Below are 27,307 nucleotides of genomic sequence, written 5' to 3' on the forward strand. Positions count from 1 at the left end.
TTTTGGACTGCTGGCTGTTATGTTATGGTTTGATGATTATAATAATCTCATCATGTCAAAGCAGGCCATGGATTTAATAACTGCATGTGAAGGTATGAAAACAAACACCAAATAAAGAATGAATGAAATCGGAGGGCTATCATATGTATATGTAGGAAATATGATATATATAATATAATATACTAAATTATTTCAATTTGAAAGAAATCCAGACAAAAATGGCCTCTAATCCTATTCTAAAAAATCTATCTGGGATTAAGTACTGGTTATATTAAATCTAAATGAAGTAATATATATAAAGGATATTGTAAAATAGGAATAAAATCATGCCATTTAAAGATATCAATCGTTTAATAGATAATAGTTTCCACCATAAAAGTAAAAAATAAAGGGTATCAAAACAACATCTTATATTTTAACTATTTGGGTATGAGTATGAAATCAAAAGCTAGACGGACTGGAATGTTTACGTTCTCAACCACAGAAAAAGAAATCAACACGGGAAACCTTCATAGCTTCCATCCAGACACTGGGATCAGACAGGCTGAGCAGTCTTTATATTCCTATGTATTATTACTGCGTCTACACCTCTCAAATCCAGGACCAAGCTCAGATTGTCAAAACAGGCTTAAAGGTGGGAGTAGACTTTCTCTGACTGGCAGAGCTGGTGGTGGGAGTTCCTCATCCCCCCTCCTCCATAATCCTGTCTGCTATTACTTCCCAAGATGCATCTGACCAGGCGAGACGTAAAGGGCCTTGGGCATCATGAGGTGTTCCTCTGTGAACAAACTGAAAGGGAGAATGATTCCGGTGAGGCAGCCAGGAAGAGAGATGCACCTCAGCCTCCAAGCATTACAGCTAGGCCCTTAGATACCATCTGGTATCATACACACACACACTTGAAAAGAGGACTTCCTATTTCTTGGTCTGTATCTAGCAGCTTGGGGACGGGGTTGGGGGGGGGGGATGGGATGGGGAGGTAGATCCCAGGATGAGGTCTACAGGGTTGCCTCAGCGATTGTTGTGTCTGGATTCTGGTCAAGGTCTATTCGCAGACTTCCCCTCCCACACTGTAGCATTGTGATGAGATGATGGGGGCGAGGGGCCCGTTTAATCCCCCTGAGGGCCCGTGGTGCGGTGGGGGCCCCTCTCGCTCTACTCCATCGATTCCTACCCTTCACCGGGTCCCTTAAGAACCATTAAAAGATGTTAATCCATTCTGTGGTCCCTTGTCCTCCTGTCTGTGTCACGAATCGATAGCAGACAAAAGCTCTGCTGGACACTGTCTGGAGGTAGTGGAGCACATGTGTTTCTGCACACACACACACACACACACACACACACACACACACACACGTACCTGTACGTCATCAACTCAACGCTCCAGGGATGCACTGGGAAATAGTCAAAAACGACTGTCATCTTTGCTGTTTTATAACCCAAAATAAACATGTACTTTACATTGAAAGACATAAATATAAAATACTGTATAGAGGCGCTCTTAGATCTAGACCATGACCGCATGGAGGTAAACTGGAGGGCTGGATGAGTGCCCACAGGACAGGAAGAGTTCCAGACAGACAAGACCAGCCAGGGCTTTTGAAGTAAAAGAAGGGGCCACTGAGTGTGTTATCTCAGGGGTGCTTGGGGAGGCCAGCTGACCCATCGAGGGTCTTTTTTAAAACCCAAGATAAGGAGTGGCTGGAGAAAAGTGGCTAGAGAGCAGCAGTGACACCACGGCCCCAGGAAAGACAAGACTTCTTGTCCGACCAAGTCCCTGGCCTACATCGTAAACACGTTCCCCTTTGTGGAGCTTATCCTTTATTTTTCAATTCTGAATCGAATCTCAAATCCGATGTTTGGCTCCAGATGGGGGACACAACAGTGCATGTGGTAAACAGAAAGAGCAAAACAAATTCCATAATCCCCTGCTGAGGCACTGTAGCGCCCAAAGAGCTTAGTAACCCACACACACAACATGTCCGAGGCTATTGCGCTTGCTGTGTCCATATGTACGCCGCCGGGCTTTAAAAATACCTCTCCATGAAAGGAAGAGCCCATTAACCATTCAGTGATATAACCTAAGCATGAGTTCCCACTATCAGTGACTCCTCAACTGGAGCAAGGAGTACCCCCTCCACCCGAGAAGCTTTGAAATGGACCCCTGAGGGCCGAAAGAAAAGTGTGAGAGTGAGCCAGGGCACAACATGTGACGCATGTCAAGTGGCCGGTCGTCCGTGTATTTCTGTGTGCGTCGGTGGCCTTCCTTATCTGTGGAGGATGGGATGTCTCTTCTCATGCCATAACTCCAGAGCTCTTAGGAATGGCTTAGGAGGGAAGCGAGGCGAGGCTGAGGAGGACCACTGGTCTGGTCAGAGAGAGGGGGAGGGGGGCCAGGCTATGCGATGGCCAGGGGTTGAGTCGCTGCAATCAGGGCACACTCTGGTTCCCGGCGATGAACGCCCAAGGCAGCAGAAGGGTTTCCCTGTTTTAGTTTAAGTGGAGAGAGTAATATGTTAGGTGCTCTAGACTTGGAAAGAACACCTCCTATATGCTTCCGTGTTCCGTTTTTTTTTTTTTTGTAGCTCCACCAGGCCGGGAGAGAACGAGGGTCCACTTCATCCAGGGCTAGGTGCACCTAAGGCCACGCTCAGCAAGGAGCATTTCGTCCAGGACCTCCAGGATCCCGCAGGAGGTAGAAGGGGTGGATCCGTCCCCAGCAGACCTCTCCGACCCAGGCAGCGTGCGTCCCTCCTCCTGGAGGCAGACGGCCGCCGCGGGCCACCATGACGGAGTGGACGCTGCTGAAGCGCCTGCTGGACGCGGTCCACCAGCACTCCACCATGATCGGCCGGCTGTGGCTCACCGTCATGGTGATCTTCCGCCTGCTGGTGGTGGCGGTGGCCACGGAGGACGTGTACGCCGACGAGCAGGAGATGTTTGTGTGCAACACCCTGCAGCCGGGCTGCGCCACCGTGTGCTACGACGCCTTCGCCCCCATCTCGCAGCCGCGCTTCTGGGTCTTCCACATCATCAGCGTGTCCACGCCCTCGCTCTGCTTCATCATCTACACCTGGCATAACCTCTCCAAGCTGCCCCACCACCACCACCACACGGGACACAGGCCCAGGACTAGGCCCAGGCCCAGGCCGGGGCCCGACCGCGTCCCCAGAGAGGCGGGGGGCCGGGACGGAGCGAGGGACGGCGGGCAGGAGGCCTACGACCGGAGCTGTGACTCGGACAGTTGTTCCATCCGCTCCCACAAGCACCTGGGTCACAGCGTGGCCGACGTGCTGGAGGGCCTGGTCGCCCAGGACCTCCAGAGGCTAGACCCCGGGAAGGCGGCGGGCCCCCCGGCCAGGCCTCCGCCTCACGACGACGGGGGGGCCGACGCGGAGCCTCCGAGGGTCCCCGAGGGGGTCCTGTCAAAGTGCTACGTCTTCCACGTGTGTGTGCGGGCCATCCTGGAGGTGGGGTTCGTGGCGGCCCAGTGGATGCTGTTCGGCTTCCGGGTGCCCGCACACTTCCTGTGCCCGTCGGCGCCCTGCACCCAGCCGGTGGACTGCTACGTGTCCCGGCCCACGGAGAAGACCATCTTCCTGCTCTTCATGTTCTGCGTGGGGGTGTTCTGCATCCTGCTCAACCTGCTGGAGCTCAACCACCTGGGCTGGAAGAAGATCCGCACGGTGGCCAAGCGCCGGGAGACGGGGTCCTGGGAGGCTCGCCCCGCCAGGAGGGAGGGCTATGTGGCCTTACCCCCGGGAAGCCCCTCGCTCACTTCCACGCTGGGCTTCAGGGACGTGACCAGCACCACGTCGCTCCCCACCCTGGACCTGGTGGTGGGCCACCAGCCCGACTGGACGTGTGCAGGGAACTGCACCCTGTTCAGGGACGCGGGGCCGAGCACGGAGGCCGAGCCGCGTCTGCCCGGGAGACCAGAGAGAGAGAGACAGCCGCTGAGGATTAAGAGAGAGAACAGGGGGCCCAAGCAGCACAGTGCTGAGGTGTGGATATGAGCAGTCGCTATTGAAATCTTGGCAAAAATAAACTGCAATTGTTGGTTGATAAAAAAAAATCTTATTTTGACAACGAAAGGATGCAATAATACTGGTTTGGAAACAAGTGTTAGCCTTTAACCAACAAATTCAATGGTAGATATGTCAATTTAGGTTAATAACTAAATGAAAACAATTAGGTAGATGTCGAGGAAGAAAATGAAAGCAGACGCAGACTGCAAGTCAATATTCACTTGTCATTTATTGAGGCAATATATTTATCAATATATTCATTTAGAACATCTATAAAACACCCCTCTGTATAAATTATTCTACAGGAAATAAAAACATGGTAATGTACAGCCAGTCTTGGTTGGCAAGACATTTTGTTACAATAGGAATACTGTGAAGAGACCATTCAGGACTGAAAGGCAAACAGACAGAGGTAAAGTGTTGAAGGAGATAGGAGATGTGGATTAAGTGCTAATTTCACATCAAGGCCAAAATCGGGAAAAAACAAAAACACCATAATCATAATAATTAAACTACACGAGACAATTTCTTAGACCTCATCTAGTGTCGTTATACTTTCTTGAAATGGCCAGCCTCATTGTAAATTGAGTTGTTGAAACATCTTGCCGCAGTAATGAATATATGACTGATTTGGATGTCTTGTTTGTAAATGACTCAGATCCAGTGAGCACTTTGTGCAGGGAGTACGTACGTTTCTGCAGTCAAAATGACATACATGGATAGTATAAAAACGGTTCCATCATTTTATAATTTTGTCGAGTGAAATGTCGTTTTTGGTCCACTTAAAATAAAAAATAAAAAGTATAGAGAAAACACATTTAGACAGAGACAAAGAATGACACGACAGAGCAACAACTCCCCAACTGACTTGATTTGGGATAGAGCTTAAGTCTGTTAGTCTGTTCACATCACCAACTGGTAAAAAAAAACTAATCAGACAACAATAAAAACAACACTCGTATGATATTGCCGTTGAATCCGTGTGTACTTATCCGTCCTTAATGATGTTTAGAGGCTTGTGATGGACTGCACTGCATCTATTCTCGGGGACGAGCCATCAACTTGTTTATCTGCCTCCCAAGGACTTCGCAAATTGACCACAGGTTTATCAGCTTAGCCTAACCAATAGAATACTACTTATCTGCCCACTTGATGAGAGACCAAAACAGCAGAGTAAATAGTCTGGACTGGGTGACACACACGTGTTATAGTACGGGTAATACAGTGGGGACATTTTACATTCACATGGGTTTAATTTCAACTGGAATTCACATTAGACATGAAACCTCCAAGATTACATTACGACATTGGGATTTTACATTCCATAGTGGTTTGAACAGTTGTGGTGTTGCACTGTGACTGTACAATCAAAGAAAAACAACAACATGTGAGGTCAAATATATGTCCGGTATGCTGTTGGGACCCAAACCATTCCCCGTCAACAACACAGAAAGTGCGAGAAGAAAGAAAAAAAAACCTAGGTGCTCATCCGTGTGTGGTAGTAGACGCCTAGGCTTCAGTGCAATACAGACAGACAGACCCCCCCGCCTTCCAAGACAAAGAACTTAAAATAGTTACAGTGAAGACCCCGAACGGGTCCACTATCTAACGGATAGATGGGGTAAGATCAAACCATGAGGCGTGCCACAGGACCCATGTTAACACACGAGATAAGACAAGAAAGAGAAAGAGAAAGCAAGAGAGAAAAAGGAGAGAAAAATTAAAAAGGAAAGAGAGAAAAAGAAAGAAAGAAAAAAGAAAGAAAGAACGGCGTGACACGGCCCATGAACACAGGCAAACTTTACTAAGTAGCAATAATCACAAGGGCTGCCTACCAAAAGTTTGGTGTTGAAATGTAAAGTAAAACACACCAAGGATGTCTCAAACAGCCGTCCCTTGATGTTTGGAGTGCGTGTGTGTGACCAAACTTTGAAGAGATTACCCACCTGCATTTTTAATTGTCAGCTTTAACGTATGAGCATTCTTTGGAACAAAGCGTTCAATCCATTCATGTGGAATGCCTGTGGCTGTGGGTGAAAGGCAGGGGGCAGCACTGAGCAAGAGCCAAAGGCGCATGGATTCATTTTCCATTTTGATTGGGTTAAGACTTGACTTGGAGTCCCTCACCCCTATTAAGGCAGCGTAAGGCCTCCTAGACACAGAATACATGCACTTTATTGTCTACTTCTGGATGGAACAACCTCGCTATTCTCTGCGGTAGTAACAAAGACAAATGAAGAACATTCACCTGACCTGCAGTGATTCAGTGAAACATAGTTACTAACGTGATAACAATGTGCGAACAAGGTGTACATGTGCCAAAAGTTCCCGGGGTGAATTCAGTGAATATCTTAGCGTCAGTGTAGTTTTGCTCACAGGCTTCTGACAGTGAGTAGCTGTCCGAAACGGTTGAAGCACCTGAAATGTACAGTTTGGGGCAATGCTCTTGACATTAGATTCACTACCCCGACACCCAAAGCTAGGGCCCAGCCTTCTCCCCCCCATGGAGTTCACGGGCTCCCGCCAGGTTAAAACACGCAGGGGCAATCTACCATGGATGGTGTTTAGTCACATCCAGAGGTTCACGATAAAAGGACACTACCAACCCTTAAGCTATTCTTCTTTTAAAAATCCAAAACCTCTTTTGGAATGCTAAGGCTTGTTCGCTTCTTCGGCTCAGGAGGAGAAACGTTTGGGAAGCTTGGGGGGCCGCCGAGCTCAGTCGCGGGGCTCCCGGCTCACTGGGGCAACGGGACGATGACGTCCACGTAGTTGATGGGGAAGAAGCCGGACTCGCCGCTGATCATGCCCTCGTACCAGTTCTCGTCGATCTGGTTGGTGAGGATGATGAGGTCGCCCTCCTTGAAGCCCAGCTCGCCCGCGTTCTCCGGCTCAAAGTTGTACAGCGAGCGGCAGCACGGCTGGTCGGGCACCTCGGGCACTGCCACGTGCCCCCGGAGGAGATGGGAAGGAGAACAGGGGAAAAGAGACGAGAAGAGTTCAAAAGGAGAAGCGGAAGACCGTGCACACCCTTTACTTTGTAGATGAAAATAAGGCCAGAGCAAAACGAGATGAATTACGTGAATGAATGAGCGAATAAAAACATGAATAAATGGAGCTGTGGAATCTGTCCCAACATGATCATGATACACTGCGTTTTGGATTAAAATGTCAAGTTCAAGCTCCTAGTTTTCACGTGATAATCAATGCATGATGAGTGGAATAATACATGTAGATATATTCCACATTAAGGAAATTGAGTAATAAAAAAGCTTGTCACCCAAGGAGATTAGATTGGCTGATGCATGATTGAGCTGGCTGGCTGAACGACCTAGTAACATGTGGTGTGTGTGTGTGTGCGTGTGCGTGTGAATGTGTCTGTATGACTCACGGTGGGAGGTGCCGTTAGTGGCAGGGCTGTCAGGCCAGGACAGAGGGGCAGAGGTGATGTGATGGTCTGATGGGGTAACGCATGGAGAGATGAGGCAATGGTTATGAGACCAGCACAGGCGCAAACCAACACATAGGACACAGACAAAAAATGTATTAAATTGTCTGTACAAAGATTGTTAATTATGGTGGCTTCCGTTTTTGGTCACTAGGCGGCAGCAAAAGCAACCATTAAAAGGGTTTGAAAAAAATATGTATAATCTGCATCCACGTTCAACAGCCCACCCTCTTCCTCATCTCAAAGCTCATACGGGTTGCCAGGTTCAGGAAACTTGAGGAGCACAACTTGAGGAGCACAAGCGCAAGACGAGCCGAGTGCAGCATTATGTTTTGAGACAAGCTCAGTTATTCTATTCTGAAACATGAGAAGGGACGCTGAGTCCTACACTGTAAATTGATCAGTCTCAATGTGTATATGCAATTTATTTATTATTCGCACATTATAAATCATGTAGCATCCATCTTGAAATCCTCCTGGGCTCTTGGATATCTCAATCTTTCAAATGCATCTCAAAGATTTACCCAAGTTTACCAGTATTATGACTTAGCGTGTTTCCTTAAACTCTGATGACCATGGTCATTTTATGATCGAGCAAAAAACCTTTGATACATATTATACCTCAAAACATATACAAATAAACATAGAATCAGCGACACTTACTTTTCCCATTGATTGTCTGGCTGATCTGGATATCTGAAAGTAACAATGGGACAAAAATATATAAAGTTTTTTAATTGTACAAATATTTTAGCAGGACAGCCTTTTCAGAAAAATGCTCTGGCCAAGATAAAACTGCATAAATAATATATATATATATATATATATATATATAAAAAATAAAAAAAACATGTCACATAGTTTCCACAGACAACCAATAACACAACATATAACACAACACATGCACGGATAGATGGATTGATGAGTGGTGCTGACAAAATGCACACAACTGGGCCACGGCAAGTAGTAAGGGTAAACACACACTGAAACCAGAACTAGTGGTTGTGTTTTTACCTCAATACCGGTAAAGACCTTTAATTCATGGTAAAAAGACACAACAGAATTTGCAGTGACTCTACCATACATATATTATATATATTTATATCATGCTAGATTGATCGCTGTTGATAACCTAACCCTAACAACAAATCCAGCACCTTAAAGACATGTCCTAGTGTGTAGCTGCACAGTCAGAACTTCCATGCTCGATAAAAAAATAAGTACCTAGTTGTGTAGCATCTTATCCTAGCTAGCTTTGTTGAATATGGGGAATGGGTTAACCTAGAAATTGTTAGTGCTTGGCACTTAGTTCTATGTACATCATTACTGTGCCGACAGCGATATTGCTTCTCCTTCTTATGACAAATGGACTTATTGTAAGTCGGTTTGGATATCTATGCTAGAGCAGCAGGCGTTGGCTCCGTGTGGCGTTACCTGTCGACTTGATGGAGGAGCTGTAAGACAATCCGTTGTGCTGGCTGCCGTCGAAGCTGTCATAGGTGCTCAGGATGGGCTTTGGTTTGAACACTCGCTTGGGCCGGCTGTTGGCTGTAGCTATCCTGTGAGGGAGAGAAACAGACGCAGGGAGTCATTAATGTCACGTATGCAGGCGAGGCACCATTGAGGCCAAGCAGTTATTTTGGAAGGGCACCGGTTTTCGCAGTTTCACACATTTAGAAACACAAAAACAATTCAGACAAATATAACAAGGACTTTTACAAAACCTGTATGGGTTATAATTAACGAGTGAGAACTATGCAGCAAAACTACTAAAAATACCCATCTCTCTATCAATGTGTACTTCTTTCTCCATGGCTCTTAAGGTTTATGCTCAGTTTCCAGAAAGGGTTGTGTTATTTGTAATCCAACACATGGGCTTTTTATAGTGGCATTCGTTTCCATTATCGTGATACTGCTATCAAATATCAAATGTAAAATACCAAGCCAAACACCATGGATATTCAAAACCATTTAACCATTGAGATATATTAATATCACTGATACACCTCTCTAAACTACAGGGATATGTCTACACAGTTAAACTAGAGGTGAGTGGACAGTCCATCAATAAACAGTTTCCCTTCGTCAGCCATATCGTATTGTGCTTGTTTGCCCGACGATTGCAGAGGTTACATGCGAGGAGTGTCGAAAGACAAGGACAAGGTCTGTGTAATCCTATCATTTCTCAGTGGAAGGTTAACATAACATTTGAGCATGAAGACACCACAGCAGAACGGTTCCGCCCACTGCCTCGCTTTTCCCATTGAACCAAGGACCCGTGTTGTGGTTTTATTCACCTCTTTTGTAGATTCCCACTGAGTTCTTCCAGGATGTGGGTGGACCGTCGATGGTATTCTAGTGCGGCCTCGATTAACGCAGACAACTGGGTCACTTGCTCCACCTGTTGGCACCCACAACACACACGCGGAATATTAAAAATTAAACAAGCATTACAACCCCCACCCACACACCCTTTTCACGGGGGAGGAGAAGTAAATCAGGAAAACTGCTACAGGAAGTCACATCAAACTGACGTCATTCTCCAGGAAGTTGAACATGCTCCTTTCCGCCAGGTCCTTGCTCTCCTCAAACTTGTCCACCGCCTGGCGGATCTCCTCTTCGGGCATCTTGCCCTGCCGCTTCTTCTTGTAGTCGAAGTCTAACCGCCGGCCCTCCATCTTCTTCAGGTGATGCTGTGGCAGAGCGACGACTCTTGTTAAGAGTCAGCTTACTACACAACTACAACTGTGGAAGCTACTTGGTTCCCTCTGTGATCGAAAAATGTTTAAATTGACATTACAGTTGTTGTTTTTTAATGGTTTGGTTTGTATTTCTTCTGTTTTCCATGTGGTGGCAACATATATATTTAAACCATATTCAACCTACATTCAAATATACAAATATAAATTGATATTTTTAAACAGTCTACCTATCACACTATTTCATAAGAAGTTTTATTTTTCAACATCGGAAAAACCTTAAAAAAAAAAGTACTTCATTGCTAGACTAGTTGGTCACTTTCACAACCAAAAATAATTAAGTACAAAATAATAATGGGTGCACAATAAAACATTGGTATCAATCTTTCCAACTGTCACAAGCCCCTCTCTAGGTGGGCCATACCGTGATCTCCTTCAGGTCCTTGTCCTGGAAGTTCTGCAGCGGGTCGATGAAGTTCTGCTTGACGTTGATGTCCAGCCCGTCCTTCACATCGCCCATCTGCCTCATAGCCTCGCCCATGTCCACCAGCGCACTGCCTGAAGAGAGACGGGCATAAGGGACGCTTATAGTACCGTTCACTATTCATTAGTCATTCAGCAGACACTTATCCAGAGCCACTTGACAGTGACTTTGATACATGCCGTCAAGGAGCAGGTAGGGATTAGGCATCTTTCTCAAGAATTTCAACGAGAAGGCTGGCAGCTATTGAGGATTGAACCTAGTACCTTCTGTCTGGGAGTCTTGCCACAATACTTAAGCTAAATTGAGCAGTTAGCAGCTGCGGAAGTTGGTCATGTAGTGTATTGCAATGCATGAACACACACAGAGCTATGTATAACATCTATTACACATGTGTTCACATTGTGTTTACTGTTATCAACTTCAGATGTTCTGGTGTACACTACACTGCACTTTATGGAGTAACCAGTAGATGGCAGAGTTGAGGTAAAAAAATGTTTTGCTAACTAGCATAAAAGGCATGGGGCCATGAAACTGGTACATCGAAAAAGAGTTATTGGTTAGCTGACCAGGTGTGCATTGAGCACACTGATTAGTAACCTGCATAGATAGCTAGTCACAGATGTACTAATAAAGGAATTCATCTTCATCATTCAATTGACATAAATTTATTGACATAAATACAGCACATGAATGAATGATGTTTGGCCCACTTTAAAAGGCTAAATACATTTAAAACCTAAGAGGGACGCAAACAGGATGTTTTGTACCATTATGTCCTACAACTGTAGGCTTGTTTCACTGAGCTTTTCTTATCTGCAGTTTTATGTGTGGTGTCATCCCATGTGACTGTACTTTGTGACGCACTCCACAGCACTGAACTAGGATAAAGGTAAGGGGTGGTCTAATCCAGGGTAGGGGAAATCGCTTTCAATTGTCATTATGGACAATCCTTTAACGCTGATTTAATCTTAATTGTCGCCCTGGGGAAACTGAATGTGTGATTGGCGTGACGTGGTGTTTACATTACGTCAGTAGACGTGCAGACACACGCCAACTTCAGGTCAAACAGGATTTGGAATTTGCGGAGCAAAGTCCAACAGGAAACAGGAAAAGCATGTAAACACTGCCAAATGATGACATATTACCCTGTCACCTTGATATATAGTGCCTGATGAGGACATATCGTACAGAGGCCTCTCCCACTCGAAACCAAACGTGCTATGTCAGGCTTGGTTCACACCTCCACTCAGCTTAACCCCTGATATAAGCCTAGCTCTGTTCCCATTTCACACAGGGTTTTAAGACGCACTGTACAAGTTTTCGCCAGACCTCTTCTGCATACTTGAATGAATGTTGTTGTTTTTTTATTGTATTTATTAATGTTTTATGTTGTTTCTCATTTACATTTTTACATTTACATTTAGGGCATTTAGCAGACGCTTCTTTCCAAAGCGACTCACTAAGTACATTTGTCAGAAGAAAGAGAAACAACAATATATCACTGTCAGTAGAGTAAGGACGTTTATAAAACCAAGTGGCAAGCACTAACAATTGTTAGGTTAACCCCTTCCCTGTATACAACAAAGCTAGCTAGGATAAGACGCTACACAGTGCTAAGTATATTTTTAAGTGCAAGGACGACCAACATACAATAAGTGCATACATACATTAAGTGCCAGGACGTACAACATACAATAAGTGCGTAAGAGGGGTGTCTATTGTGAACATTTTCAATCTGTCCGGCTATGCCGGAAAAAAAATACAAAAAAAAGTTTGTAATGTAATGTGGTTTGATTTGGTTTTGATGAATGGGAGTGCGGGGTGCGGGGTGCAGGGAGTGGGAGGTACCGAAAACAGAGTCCTCTCCCAGCTCCTGGCCGTAGCGCAGCATGCAGTCCCCCAGGAGACCCTCGGTCTGGGTGTAGCCGGTGGTCTTCACCTGCCCGCGCATCTTGGACATCGTGTTCAGCATGCCCAGCTTGGCTCTCGAGGCTGGGGGGCCCCACACACACACACACACACACACACACACACACACACACACAAGATCAGGCCTATTCAACTAGTGGCATGTGGGCCAAATACGGCCCTTTCTTTTTTTTCTTTTCTGGTCTGCATTGAATGAATTCAATCTGTCATACACATGCCTATAAGGCTCTGTCTGCACCTGCTATTGGCTCAGTCACGCTCACGTTGCGTTTTATCCTGGCGGGGCCACAGAGAAAGTCACTTTAGCTAGGCTAACAACACGCTTCAAGATGTCTCTCTCCAAGCCAAAAAAAACGTATGATTGATTGTGAAAATCGCCAATGCACCGACAAATATTTATTAACAATTTTTTTTAGAATGATACGATTAAAAGTGAAGAAAAAGGAATGTGTCTGACAAGTTTATTCCATGTAGTAGTACTATATATATTAAGTTAACACTACTTTAAGTAAGATTTATTTGTAGCGATTCATTGACATAGTTTTACTGTATGTGTGGCCCCTGAACCCCCAGTGGTTTTCCTTTGTGGCCCACTTGTTAAGGAGGTTGAATAGCCCTGCACTAGATGGTTTAGTTTAGTAGAATATCTGGTTTACATAAAAATGAACAGTAAAAAGCAAAAATAAGTATCTGTGACATAATAACATTGAATGGACTTCATCAATCAAATACTGAATATATGGGTGTAGCAGATGAGAAGCCCAGCCATGGTACCTGGGTTAGGCTGGAGGTATTCTGTCGTTTTGGACAAGAGGTCAACCACAGACTTGTTGGTGACCTCGATTTTCTAAAAGCAAAAAGCATTCATTAAATACGGACATTGTCATATACACAAACAAATTAATTGTTTCATAAAATAGTTGTGGGGACATGACATGGACTCACTCTCTCCATCTCCATGAAGTCTTCATCCAGCTTCGTTCCCTCAGTCCCACTTATCTTCTCACTCAATAGCTATGATGAGAAAGAGAGACAAACACAGACAGAGAGAGAGAGAGATTCATGAGTACAGACAAAAGAAAACCGATTGCAAAGACAAAACATTCAGATATTTAAGAATACAGGCCTGTTTCCAATACGTGGCCAAAACCACAGAGTACAGCCACTTAACCCTCCTCCCTGAGCCCAATGGAAGAGAGACTGTGCTCCCATCAGGTTTAAGGAGATTACAATTCTGTGCATTTATCCGAGGGGTTAATTCAGACAGCATAAGGCCAGACAGCATACAGCCAGACGGCATACAGCTAGACGTCTAGCGCTAGTTTGTGAAAGTAGGGTACAAGAAAGCCTCACGATTTCCTGTTCTACAATAGACACACACACACACACACACACACACACACACACACACACACACACACACACACACACACACACACACACACACACACACACACACACACACACACACACACACGTGTATTTCTTTGCCCTGGCTTCCGCAGGGCATGAGTGGAGCAGCACAATGCTAAATATATCCTACAGTTAAATAAATTTGCTTAGAGTTTTTAACCCAATGTTCCAATCGTACCACCTGGCTCACACAATGTCATGGATCAAAAATAACTGTAAGGGGACGGTATGCTGGCAAGTATGCTAGAGACAATTCTATGCTTTCCTCAAACACAATAAATTAAACAACTTCCCACAATGTTTAGTATTCGAACACACCATCTTTTAACAGGATGCTCTTTGTGTGTGTGTGTGTGTGTGTGTGTGTGTGTGTGTGTGTGTGTGTGTGTGTGTGTGTGTGTGTGTGTGTGTGTGTGTGTGTGTGTGTGTGTGTGTGTGTGTTTTGTATTCCATGGTTAAAGAGCATTCAACTCATTGATAATAGTTTGACTTTCTTGCTGCAGCACAATGACCAGGAAGTGAGGGGCAAAAATAAAGGAAACCTGGGTTCTGATTCACCATGCCGCCAACCACACATGTCCTGGAAATGACTCAACACCAGCGATTGTGAAATGGTCACAATGGTCCAACTGTCCGGATATCACCCTGAAGTCATCCAAAGTCACACGAGTGCTCAAGTACTCAAAAGTAAATATTCAAGACATTGGTGCAAAAAGAAAGATAGAAAAAAAAGAACCAAGTCAGTCAATAACCAAGCAGGAATGAAATCTGTTTCATTATGAGCACGGACGACTGTGGTTTGGACAAGGTTCATTTCACAAGATTTAGTGTGGTTGAAATATCATGAAAGGGGAGGCGTCGGCATGAAACCCTTCATCAACCGTCTCCTCTAATGCACCTGGGGTCTTCCGTTCGCGCTCTTTAATCAGGGCTGTAAATAGGACTGAGTCATTTACATGATGACGTACGACCCGAGTGCGTAAATATAGCGTTGCCGACATCCAGCACGCCCGCTCAGTGCAAGATGCTACTTTGCTCCGAGTGGTCCAATTAGCGGCTTGGCTAGGAGCGGAGGCGCGTCCCGCGAGTGGGATGCCATCTGGGAGCGCCATCCAGGGAAGCTCGGGGGAACAGTTGAGGAAACGGAGGCCTCGTAGATAACAGTCTGTTTTGCTGCTAATGTGTGGTTTAGAAACGCGGGTGAGACTGACGACAATTCTCACGTCATTATAGAAACTAACTGCCAACCATGCGAGAGCAAATGCTTAAAGGGTTCTTGAATAGATTCCAAGATATCCAAGAAACTATTAGAAATACTTTTAATATTCATATTGATAGAAATCATTTTAACACACTGAGCAGGCGGGGTGAACACATATCTAGCTTATTATACTAACTAATCATTAAAATCGGACTGAACTAGCAGGAATCCCCAAAATGTTGTCTCTGTATGAGGCTGCTCTTGTACACTGTGGAGCTGAAAAGAGGCTGCAGCATGTTAATGTAATGAGTCACGCAGTCTGCCTGCCTGGACAACCATCCATCCATCACACCTCTGTGGTAAGAATCCATTAAAATACATGAGACGTGCGCTTTTGTATGTAGGCCGAACCAAGAGACTCTGATTAGCATGTCGGGGCTAGGTTCGGATGAGAGTATACAGACTCAATGACCAGAAATGCAAATATGAGGCCAAGATAAATAGAAGTAGAGTAGCCCTTTTTCTGTATACTACCATGATACTAAAGTTGGGATGTGTAGGCATTAAAATGATTAATGTTACCGGCAAATTACGTCAATTTAAAACATTGGATCACCATTGTACCTGTTGTCAGTTTAATGATGAATATCAAGACACCAATTAAATAGAAAGCCGGCATTGTTCATTCTTAAACTCTTGAACAAAATTGTCTTCGACCGCAGACAATGAATACAAACAGCATCGCTGCTCCACAAACCAATCAGGTAGACGAATAGCCACGGGGCCACCGATAATATCTGCATGTTGCCGGGGCAACGGGGAGTTATTGTTGGGCTGGGACAAAGATGTATCAACCCGGGCGAAAAAATGGAATCACGCTGTGCTCCCTCTAGCGCGGCCCATGAAATGTCAGACATCTATCCCGTTGTCACAACAATGACGCTCCCTGCTCCTCCAGGAGCGAGGAGCGGAGTGACATACCGGAGATGATGCAGAGGCCTCCCGAGTTTATAGCAGCTCAACGCATACCAGACAGGTTGATAAGTAATTTAAAGACAAACCCAGGGCCACGAGAGAGAGTGAGAGAGAGAGAGAGAGAGAGAGAGAGAGAGAGAGAGAGAGAGAGAGAGAGAGAGAGAGAGAGAGAGAGAGAGAGAGAGAGAGAGAGAGAGAGAGAGAGAGAGAGAGAGAGAGAGAGAGAGAGAGAGAGAGAGATACAGGGCCATGACGAAAACGCCCCGGGCCCTTACACGGAGAACACAGAGCTGCAGCGAAAGGAATATGACTAGGAGCATGGATAGGATGACAACAACAACAACAATAGCTACAATAGCGACAACAGCGGAGGTGCTGCGGGGACAACAACGCCAGCAGCTTGGCCTCACATATTCCTCAAGCGTGCCTGAAAGGCTCAGTGTTCAGGCAGGAATGTGGCCCCTGCGATGTGAATGCCACACACCGATACGTGACAATAGCCTTATCACATGGATAGGGCTTATGGAATCTGTAGGGTTTGTGTGCAATACGGTGAGAGGAATCATGATAAGACACTTACTGTTTTACAAACCAGTATTGTTATAGTGTAATAGAAACAGGGGGGGGGTGTTTTGGGTGTTGGACTACCAGCCTTGTTGTGGGTTCCTACTCTCATCATTGGAAATCACTATGTTGCTTTTGATAAACAAGTTTGCTAGATGAATAAATAGTAATTGCGGGAAGGGAGATAAAGTCAAAACTGTTGAGGGATATGTATGTATGTATGTATGTATGTATGTATGTATGTATGTATGTATGTATGTATGTATGTATGTATGTATGTATGTATGTATGTATGTACAGTATGTATGTATGTGATACAATAAGCAGTGAAACAAAGGGTTCCTAAAGGAAACCACTGAATGTAACAGGATATAAGGGACAGGTCTTGTAGAACAATGAATGCTGGTCCAGAAGCCAAATAAGCAATGAGTAGCTTTCCTGTGTTTTATTGCATTCTAAGAAGGCAGTACCTCTTCCCGGACTTAGGACCCCATTTCCCCCTAAGCTTCTCTGCCTCTGTCACAATAATCTGTTGTTATCTGTGTGCGCAGTTGTTTCAAGAACATTGTGGGGAAACTCACAGTGTTGTTAGTTCTCTGGAAGAACGTCATTTTGGAAAAGACATCACAAGGAGTGGCTTAGTCACACATGTTTGTATTGAAGGCAGAGTCCCCATTTGAACCCATTATCGGTGTCCAATCTGATTACACAACAGGGCAGACACATTCTCCACAACAGTTGACTCTTTCATATCTGTATACTAATAAAGGAAGTAACACGCTCACACTAAGACTTCTTTATAACTTAAACTGGGTGCTGAATCCCCCGGGTCATAATAATATTTCAAGAAAGCAAGGACAGCACTCTCAGTTATATTCAATCAAAACTTTTTAAACAACGGATGTTTCGGGCCGTGCGCCCTCTTTCATATCTGTAACATATTAACCACAAATTAGACAAATCTAGAGATCAGGAAATTACAGTTAATCTTAATTGTAGATACAGCACAATTCTAAAATGTAAAATGTACTTGTTTAGCATTATTTGTCAATGTTGCCGTTCCTCATATACGTTCAAAATGAAGAATAAGCACAAATCATATTGTTTACCGCCAGGTATGAAGCTGATTCATTACAAGCCATTTCAACATCTTTGGTGACGTCAAGTGTCCACCCTGATCGGTATATTAATGAGGATTAATGAAGATCTTGGTTAATGTACCATCATCATCGTCATCATGCCTCACTGCCCTAACACTGACCTGCTAGGAAACCTCTGTTTATTCCATGAGAGTGTGTGTGCGTGTGATAGTGTGTGTTGCACTTTATCCCACCCCATCTCCTTCCACACCCACACCCACACCCACACCCACACACACCAAGTGGGTACAACAAGTGGGTCAGAGTCGGATTTAATATTGACCTACTCAGTCTTTGGAAAGCAGACTGCCTTCTCTAAAATTTCTAGGACAGAGTCAAACGGAACAAGGATTGCTTGATAAATGCCAAGAGATCTAACTAACAGGAGGAAATAGTGTGGTTCCACTGGGATTCGTGTCATTCAGATAAGGCTGTAAATCCCTTCCTTGAGTGCTTGTTTCTGATCGGTTTCATATTATTTTCACTGATATCAAGATGAGTAGACTTGTGGCAGCTTGGATGTAGTTTTAGGCAGTGATGGACCCAAAAATAGGCAAGATGTAAACTTGAGCCCCTTTCACACAGGCTACCCTGAACATGAACCATCTATACATTTCCCGGAGTAGCTGAATGTGAGAGCACAAATGTCTGAATCAGTAGGACTGGATATTAAACATTAATTCCCTGCCAGCTCCGGAGTACAAAGTCTGTATTATGTCTGATTGAGCCCATGTGTGAAAAGAGCAGGTCATTGCTCGTATAATTCACAGCGATAAGATCCTGTTCTAAATACTCCAGTACATAGGGTGCAAATACAAGGAAGGATAAGAAGAAGAATTTACAGCAAACGTTGATTATGATCCACTTATGCACTAAAATCAGAAGAATAAGATATAAGATAAGTATTGATATCCACACAAAAACATAATTTCAGATGAGTCTATGGTCTTGTGCACCATTTTCGATGTGCTATAAACACTGTGATTTCCGGCTTACATATTATGTCATGTCCTGCATCCTGCATACACTCTACCCAGGAATAAGCCCTCGGCCTAAACCAAACAAGAGTATTTACAGCATGTGAGATTGCGCCTGACATGAACAATCTCCTGTTGTGTGCTCGTGTGTGAATAAATATGTGAAAAAACGGCTTTAGTAGTAGTGATATAATAAAAACTTTCTGAAGGTCTTTTCCAGAAAACACTGGTGATACAAAATATGTAATCGATTCATAGCTGCAGGGGTTGGCATAAACCTGCACTCTACCGCAAAAAAAGTATTTCAACTACCCTCAAAAAACAATATTCCTGAGTGGAATTAACATGGCAAAATCACATCTTCCATCCGTGTTCAGTATGGAACACAGCCCTGCCGGTCAGTGAGGACGTGTTCCAGTCCTGCAGACTTAAGGGGTTGTTGTGCTTCAGAGTTGTGCTTTGTTGTTGTGGCAGCAGGCACTAGGACTGGCACTAGGAATGGCACGCAGCTGACAGCTGGATGGCCAAACGACCAGTGTCGGGGCAGCAGATGAGAGACTCTGTCCTTTGGTGGTAATCCAGATGGACGTAGCCTGAGAAGTTGCCATTAGAGCTGCAATTAGCCCGTGTTAGCCCAAAGGGAGCCCAGCCGGGGCAAGGGGGGGGGGGGGGGGGGGTGGGGGGCATTTCAAAAAAGGTAGCATCAGTCGATGACGAAGGGTCGGTGAGCAAACAGGGGTCGAAGAAACAGAATCAACCTCAAGACGTTTGTTTTTGTAAGTTTAGATCAAAGTCGTCCGGGGCTATTGTGTGTCTGATTACGATTATTTGTTCGACAGTGTTCTGAGGAGCCGTGTGTTCCTCGTTTTTTACCCCTTGATGTCGGCCTTCCTGTGGCCTGAACACAATGCCTTTCAAGTGTCTTCAGAGGGGTGGCGAGGAGATGGAGGGCTAGGGAACTCTCTCTCTCTCTCTCATTTCCCTCCAGAGAAGTGTGTGTACACCTGTTGCTGCGCCGAACAACACACACAGCGTGACGCCTTCTAGCCTCCAAGAAAGGTTTACATTGAACTTTTCAACACTGCTTCAGGGTACAACACTGAGGTGCGTGGCGCGTGCTTTAGAGCCATGCTGGTTTTCTCCTGTGTGTGGCTGCCCACCAATGAGCATATGTGAAGTGTAACCCTGAGCAGCTGCTTCGCACACTGCCCCGACAAACAACCGCAAACACAAACACCAGTGAGCCAGATCCGTTGGTGGATGTCCAAACGGTGTTGGAAAACTTCAATCAACGTCTATAGTGTTTTTGTTGTTCCTTGGGGCTGTGGGCACGCACCCTGAAAGTGAGGTCGAAAAACGTAGAGATCAAAAGCAGCGAGGGCTTAGACCACAAGGTCGTAGACGATGAGGTCATGGACGACGAGGTCAAAGGTCAAATACAGCAATGGGATGAGACGTTGCGATGAGGGTCGGCAGTGTCACAGACACAGGAGTCCAAGGATGCGAGAGGTCAGAGACGAGAGGAGGTCAAAGTAATGTACTATCGGTACATTACAGTTACTATCACGGGTGTGATAATGGGAATTGCATATGAAATAACTGTTGCAACCAGCATCGGGTCATGAAGCCGATGGTGCTGACTCACACGACCCTCTAACGAGTAAGCGTGTGTGTGTGTGTTGGCGGGGGCGGGGGACTGAGAATGAGCAGAAGGAAAGCATCTGCTCTCTTTAGCTCTCTATCCCTTAACACACACACACACACACACACACAATTGTTGTTGAACTATGTCGGTATGGACCTGAATTCCTGCCGCATAGCGGGTGGGGAAGAAAACAGCATGCCTCTTAATATCATGGAGAAGGATAAGGGTGAGCATGCCTCATATATTAACGTTCACATGCATGGCCTCGCATAACAAGTTCAATGGCAGCCTCCTGGTGCGCTGAAGAGCCACATTTCACAGTGGTGGGCTCGCTTTGGGCGTGAGGATGAAAACTACACACATGGATTCCATCTATTAGCACGATCCGATCTGCATACCATAACAAAGCCTGACAAGGTCCAGATATAACTCTCATAACACCAATCTGGAAAACCTTAGATAATGACGAAATGCAAGTTTACCCAAGCAGACCCTAGGATGAATATTGGAGTTTGTGTAGCGAGTACATGAGGTCGGAATACAGCACCGCTCCTAAGTGGTTTATTTCTCCACCCCCCCCCACCGCGAGACAGATAAGGGTGAATCGGGAGGTCTAGAGATAGATAGGCTGTTTGCTTAGGCTAGCAAAGAACAGAGACATTGCCTTGGACACGCAGAGAACACGCAGCGCAGCGGTCTGCACCAAGGCTCAGTGCTCTACATTCCTCTGCCCGGAGCACTTACAACAAAGCACTGCTCTATTGCATTCACTGTTTACAACAATGTGTGTGTCTGCTTCTGTAGCAATAAAGCCCCACCCAAGGCTAATCTTTTGTGTGGATTTAATCAGTGTAAAACTTTAAAACAACCTGAGTGAGTGAGTGAGTGAGTGTTTGTGTGTCACAATGCAGTGAAGTATGGATGGTATTTAGTTACACAAAATTGCTTTTAGGGTCCACAAATGTGAGCCTCCTGGACACAGATATGCAATGTTGTGCACACACACACACACACACACACACACACAGGATCTGAAACTTCACACTACCTCATGCATCCTTCTCAAGGAGACTGAGAAATGCTGACTATGCTGAGCGCCTGGGTTCATGTGCAACGTTTTAATTATAGTCCCATCCACGGAGCACTCCGATGCAGTCCTCCCTCAGTCCGCCTCAGTGAGCTCTTGTCATCGTATCGTCGGACACGTCGGTTTTCTCGTAAATCTCTTAATTTATGTGTACCTCATTAAAGGGTATGCGTTTAGATCCTTGGTTTGTGTTGGCAATAATTCTAAAATATAACCAAGCTTCCTCCGTTAGGGACCTGCTAGAATAAATACACATAATATGTGTTTTTCATATACATTTTGTCAAGAGCGTATTTCTCTCTTTCATTCATATTGCCGTGCCGTTATTCTGTTGTGACACCCACATCTCCCATCTGGGATTCATAAAGTGCAACATATCTTCCATTGATAACATATTTTCTTACCTCACATTGCCATTAGCCTAAAAAGTAATATAATGGCCACCAGCTGGTCATGCTTTTTCTTTGTCTGTGGTTCAGACTGACGAAGCCAATAGAATCTTTAAGTAAGTCATTAGCTAATGTGGCTCATCTGGGTAGCTTGTGCTAAGATAATGGTCTAGTGTTACATGTGAATGTTACATCAGATGAAGCAACAAAGATATTCCCAGCAACAAAAGACTGACATTCGGAGTCAAAAAGCATTCAGCTGCAAGTATAGCCCAGAGAAACTTCTAGGAGAGCAGAATTAGCTTTCATATAACAACAAAAGAAAGTAAGTCCAAAAAAAATGCAGGGCCTCTTAGCACTACTTTATGCTATGCGATGATACTAAAGTGGTACCCTAGATAATGAATGGCCTTATTACAAGGGAACATCCAGAGTATTGGTAGAAGTAGGCTAAAGGGGTAGGAACACACGGTTATACAGCTCTACTCTTGGATTTGAACTCTTGGATTTCAATGAGTGATGGGACTGCGGGTCGGAGCGGGTGAGGGTTTGCGAGGGCGAAACAGCAGGAGAAAGGACGGAAGGGATCCTCGAATAGGGATCGGTTAACTTTAGGTGCTAGCTTTGGCGTTTACACACACGTATACACACAATACTGGTGTAATGGTTACTTGCGAACCTTGCGTGTGTTGTCAGATGTTGACAGCAGCCACAGCAGATCCCGGCTGTTGTGACAGGATGATGATAGGCTGGCCTGTGCCAGAGATGGCCTGCCTCGCCGTGGCGTTTCATCGAGAGCTTGATGAAATGTTTATGAGCCGAGCGGGACGCCTGCCGTCGCCACGACCACCACCCCTCAAACATTTGCCCTCCCCCTAGCTCGCTCATGAAATAGGGATGCACCTTTATAGGTGTTCTGTTGGTGTGTGTGTGTGTGTGTGCGCACGTGCGTGCGTGTGTGCGTGTGTGTGTGTCCATACAGGTGTCTGATGCGTTTCTAACCATCGTCATTTTTAATTTCGCTTTCAGTTAGGGGTAGCTTCCTGCGATCTCACAGACAAGACAGACGTGTGGACATTATGATAGTAAATGAATAACATTTGAGGTTATACCAGATAGTTGTACATACATCCATTTTCAGACCAAACGTGACACCCAGCTAACCTTGGGGCTGTGCTTTGGTCAAAAAGGGTAAAGTTGACACAGAAAGTCAAAATGTCTTGCAAGGCTTCGGCTACTAGTGAAATAACCAATCAACCGCCTGAGTACAATGATTCTATGTCAACAGATGATGATGATAATGGTCTGTTTATACACTGTTGACCCACCCAAATCAGTGGAGGACTTTAGACACTGAGATGGCGCTTGTGTGTGTGTGTGTGTGTGTGTGTGTGTGTGTGTGTGTGTGTGTGTGTGTGTGTGTGTGTGTGTGTGTGTGTGTGTGTGTGTGTGTGTGTGCACGTGTGTGCGTGTGTGTCACATGGGGGAAATGGACAACATCGAGGACTTCCACACATGTCAAAAATAAATATCCAGCTACCATGGGTGTGTGTGGATAAACACAGGCATACATGTGGACCAGCCCCTAGTGATAACAGCTGGCTGTACGTTGCCACATTGTGATGAGTACATGTGAACAACAGGTTTTGATTTATGGCACACCAGGCCTTGAGTGATACTCCATTCAGAATGATTTGTTCACTGCCTGCAATGGTTAGCTACCATATACCAGATACCATTACAATAGGTAGAGAGATAGAGGTAGAGAGAGAGAGAGCGATTCCACAACAGGAAGTGGGCAGATGATGGGAGGTCTGATTTCCCATCCATTACGATTTGGTCTCCCTCTCTGGTCTCTCCCTCTCTGGTCTCTCTCTCTCTCTATATATATGTGTTCCAGACCTGCACCATTTTCTGCCAAAATCTCAGTAGGTCATGATAATGACCACTTGTACATAATAAGCTAGATGACCATAGATCACTTCAATGTGACGTTTCAATCTGGGGGCGGGGGGGGGGGGGGGGGGGGGGGTGCACGGCTTTGGGATGCGCATATTAACAGGACACACAGACCCACAGCCGCACACACACACACACATACACACAGGATGCTGACATTTAGCTGGCGCCCACAAGATAATAATTTCAGCCCGCTGAACAATCACAGTTATCTTCCATCATACTGCAGCACGTACGAGACCCCCGAGGGAAGATTTCAGTGGATGACCCAATGGAAATATTGTGTTCGCCGAGTGATGAATCAAACCTTTTATGTGTGGCCTGCTCTATACGTTCTTAAGGCCATACTCTGTTAGCATGGCGATGTCAACAACGCAGGCTGTTTGATGAACTGACATTTACAACAAAGGAGCATACAACTCAATACAGTGGGACTACTACGTTATAAAGTGCACACTGAAGGCAGTTACCAAAGGCTTTGTGCTTAATGAGTATTCATGCAGCCAGCCGAATAAGGTTCAATCCTGTAACAAGCATGTTGGCATGCAGCCAACAGTTTACGATTGCCAAGTTAGAAGTAAAGCTTTAGATGGCAGCAGGTGGGTAGTTTCAGCTGTTGATGGCTGAGAAACCAAAGTGCAACGCTTTGTTTAGACGGATGGACAAATTAACGGTTTAATTGTTGCAGCAACAGTCTGGCATACCAAGAAGGAAGGAAGCAGAGCAAGACTTCAGACTGCAGACACTGAAGACATCAAGACTACGAGGACGTTCATCCCATAGTAGAAGTGGCCCTGTTTCTGCTGGTTTACAATTGTTCTACTCGTATTCTAACAGAGTGACACCACATGGGATTAACTCATTTACAGGCTACTCAGTGATCAAGTTCATGAGATGATCGACAAAGACTTAATAATTAACAAGGAGATGATCTAACCCAGCAGCTCTTTCAATACAATGGTTCCTCCAGAGGCCAACACAGAGTTAAACATCATTTCTATGGAAACTTTCTATGCGAATCTCCTATTTTCGTGCTATAAACAGTCGTGCTATAAAGTAGGCTACTGCTAATAGGCCTGGATAGGATTGCCCCCCAGCTGTCTGAAAGTAGCCAGAAGATGACTTCATCTAAATCAACAATGGGTCTTCCTTAGAAAACAGTTTGGAACGACATCATGAGAAGATCAAATGTTTATTTGTTTGTCATCAACAGACATCGCAGACATCTATGATAGTTTAGGTGGATGAGACACTGCCAAGAAGCTGTCATTGTTGTGATTGTAGGAGGAACAGCGGACCATACCTGACTGGCTTTGTGGAACTGCTTCTTGAACCCGGCGACAGACATCCTTCTCGGCTTCTCTCGGTCTCAGCCCACTGGAGAACCGCCTGGATTAAACACACAAATATACCAGAGGAATGGGAGGAAAACCAACGTTATGATGAGCCGAGCCCAAGGCGGTGCATTCACCAGCCTCCGAGGGTCGCCATACGGTGTGTATGTATGTGTGTGCGTGTGCGTGTGTGTGAGTGTGTGTGTGTGTGTGTGTGTGTGTGTGTGTGTGTGTGTGTGTGTGTGTGTGTGTGTGTGTGTGTGTGTGTGTGTGTATGTGTGTGCGTGTGGAGGCTGGCGTTTATCGGTAGGAGGAGGAAGGTCTCTGTTCCTGCATCGCGGAGATGCAGCCTCTCTTCTCGAACGTGATTGGTCCAGAGCGCGGCGGGGCGGAAGCAGCGAGGGAGCTTGAAAGTAGTGCACGAAGAAGACCCTCACTGCTCTACCGCTATCATCATCATCATCATCATTATCATCATCATCATCATCATCATCGTCGCCATCATCGTTTTCGTAACAAAAGGTTGCATTGTGTTTTGGTTTCACTTGTTTCCATCAAATCCCAAAGTGGTGGTCTTCTGTATTGACACACTACCGCCACCTAGCGTGTAAAATCGTTAAATACATGTAGGCCTAGTAAGCCGCGTAAGTCAACCTGGAACGCGTCTATACGTTGACTTTGTAAGGAGTCTCGCCGCTCCGTGGCTTTTGGTGTGAACACGACACAATCATCTAATAAGTGAGCGTAGAGCCCCCCATACCGGCAGAAAAATAAGATGAATACTTAGCCTTGCTAATAAAATAAATCCACATTTTTGTTATGATCAAGCACAAGCTATATTCTTCATTTTTTTCTTTTACTGACAGAATCGGCATATCGATGCATATAAATATTTATAAAAGAACATACTTGCTTGGACCTTCTGTCCAATAGTTACTCTTCTCAGTTGTGTTATAGGTCCAGTTGCCCTGCACATAACCTATAACTGTACTGCATGGCTGCAATGGAAAATTTATGTTGCATTATTGATCCGATTTTTGAAGGGGGCAATGCGTACTTCCCAGTTAGGCAGCACAGAACAGTAATTTGAGAAATAATTACCATATAAAACAGCCGTGTAAGGGCAGCTTATGCATCCCATTCGCCTGAGCAGGCCATATAAGAGAGGGGAAACTAATTAGGCTCCAGTGACCGAGGTCCAGCCTGGAACTTGCAATGTACGCACAGACCATACGATGGCGCCACAGCTCTGGATATCCACATTCAGTGGGGCAAACTTTTCACCCTGTCGCGATGCGTGTGGGAAAGTTTAACCGTTTAATTTTGGATCAATCTGTAAGTGCCTGTCTGGGGTTTGGTCGTTACGGTTTTGTTGTTTCGTAAATCATGGATTATTACCTTAATCAATAGTTTTATCGTTACATTTTTGATAATTCAACAAATGTTAGTGACCAAACTATACCGGCTCCACGCACACACACACACACACACACACACACACACACACACACACACACACACACACACACACACACACACACACACACACACACACGTACACATGCACGCACGCGCACCTCTACTGCAATGCCTTGCGCAACGACACCGAGGAAGAACAAAAGTCATCTGCTGTCCATCTGGCCGCTGCGGCGAGGCCGTAAGCCCTAATACCCCCTACCCTCATATTCCTCAGGTTCCCAAGCACCCGTGGACAATCCATTCCATGCCTCTACTCCCCCAGCCCCCTTCCCACCACCACCACCACCACACACTCAACACACACACACACACACACACACACACACACACACACACACACACACACACACACACACACACACACACACACACACACACACACACACCCCGCCGGCCCGCGATCCTCATCCCAGGACCGGGAAGACGTGGGGGATCTGGTGTCAGTGGCCGAGAAAGACCCCTCTCTCCCCCCAGCAGCAGCAGCAGCAGCAGCAGCAGCGGCAGCAGCAACATGTGTGAGAGCTGCATTGCTGTTGCTCTGAGAGAGAGAGAGAGAG

At 45.4% G+C, this 27,307-nt stretch overlaps 2 protein-coding genes across 2 annotated transcripts; one reads left to right on the forward strand and one right to left on the reverse strand.

The window, feature by feature from the left end:
- Window positions 1-2,786: 2,786 nt before the first annotated feature.
- gjd6 (gap junction protein delta 6) lies at window positions 2,787-4,016 on the forward strand (the record flags this gene model as incomplete). Its single annotated transcript, XM_084475752.1, has 1 exon — window positions 2,787-4,016. The coding sequence occupies one exon, from the start codon at window positions 2,787-2,789 to the stop codon at window positions 4,014-4,016; it is 1,230 nt and encodes a 409-aa protein (XP_084331878.1).
- Window positions 4,017-4,244: 228 nt separating this feature from the next.
- Window positions 4,245-25,556, reverse strand: sh3gl3a (SH3-domain GRB2-like 3a). Its single transcript, XM_084475730.1, has 11 exons — window positions 25,241-25,556; window positions 13,534-13,602; window positions 13,363-13,435; window positions 12,508-12,651; window positions 10,600-10,733; window positions 10,011-10,169; window positions 9,774-9,877; window positions 8,911-9,035; window positions 8,140-8,172; window positions 7,420-7,485; window positions 4,245-6,969 (listed from the first exon to the last, which is right to left on the reverse strand). Exons 1-11 carry the CDS (start codon window positions 25,283-25,285, stop codon window positions 6,767-6,769), a joined length of 1,155 nt encoding a protein of 384 aa, XP_084331856.1. The 5' UTR covers window positions 25,286-25,556; the 3' UTR covers window positions 4,245-6,766.
- Window positions 25,557-27,307: the final 1,751 nt, after the last annotated feature.

Source organism: Micromesistius poutassou (genome assembly GCF_964030765.1).
Source record: "Micromesistius poutassou genome assembly, chromosome: 12".
In the NCBI taxonomy this organism is placed as follows: Eukaryota; Metazoa; Chordata; class Actinopteri; order Gadiformes; family Gadidae; genus Micromesistius; species Micromesistius poutassou.

Excerpts from the sequence above, each read along its gene's own strand:
- sh3gl3a (XM_084475730.1), bottom strand. The coding sequence starts at position 25,285 with ATGTCTGTCGCCGGGTTCAAGAAGCAGTTCCACAAAGCCAGTCAG. Across the intron at positions 10,170-10,599 it reads AGGACCTGAAGGAGATCACG|CATCACCTGAAGAAGATGGA; the intron begins GTATGGCCCACC and ends GCTCTGCCACAG. Across the intron at positions 9,036-9,773 it reads AGTGGGAATCTACAAAAGAG|GATAGCTACAGCCAACAGCC; the intron begins GTGAATAAAACC and ends TCTCCCTCACAG.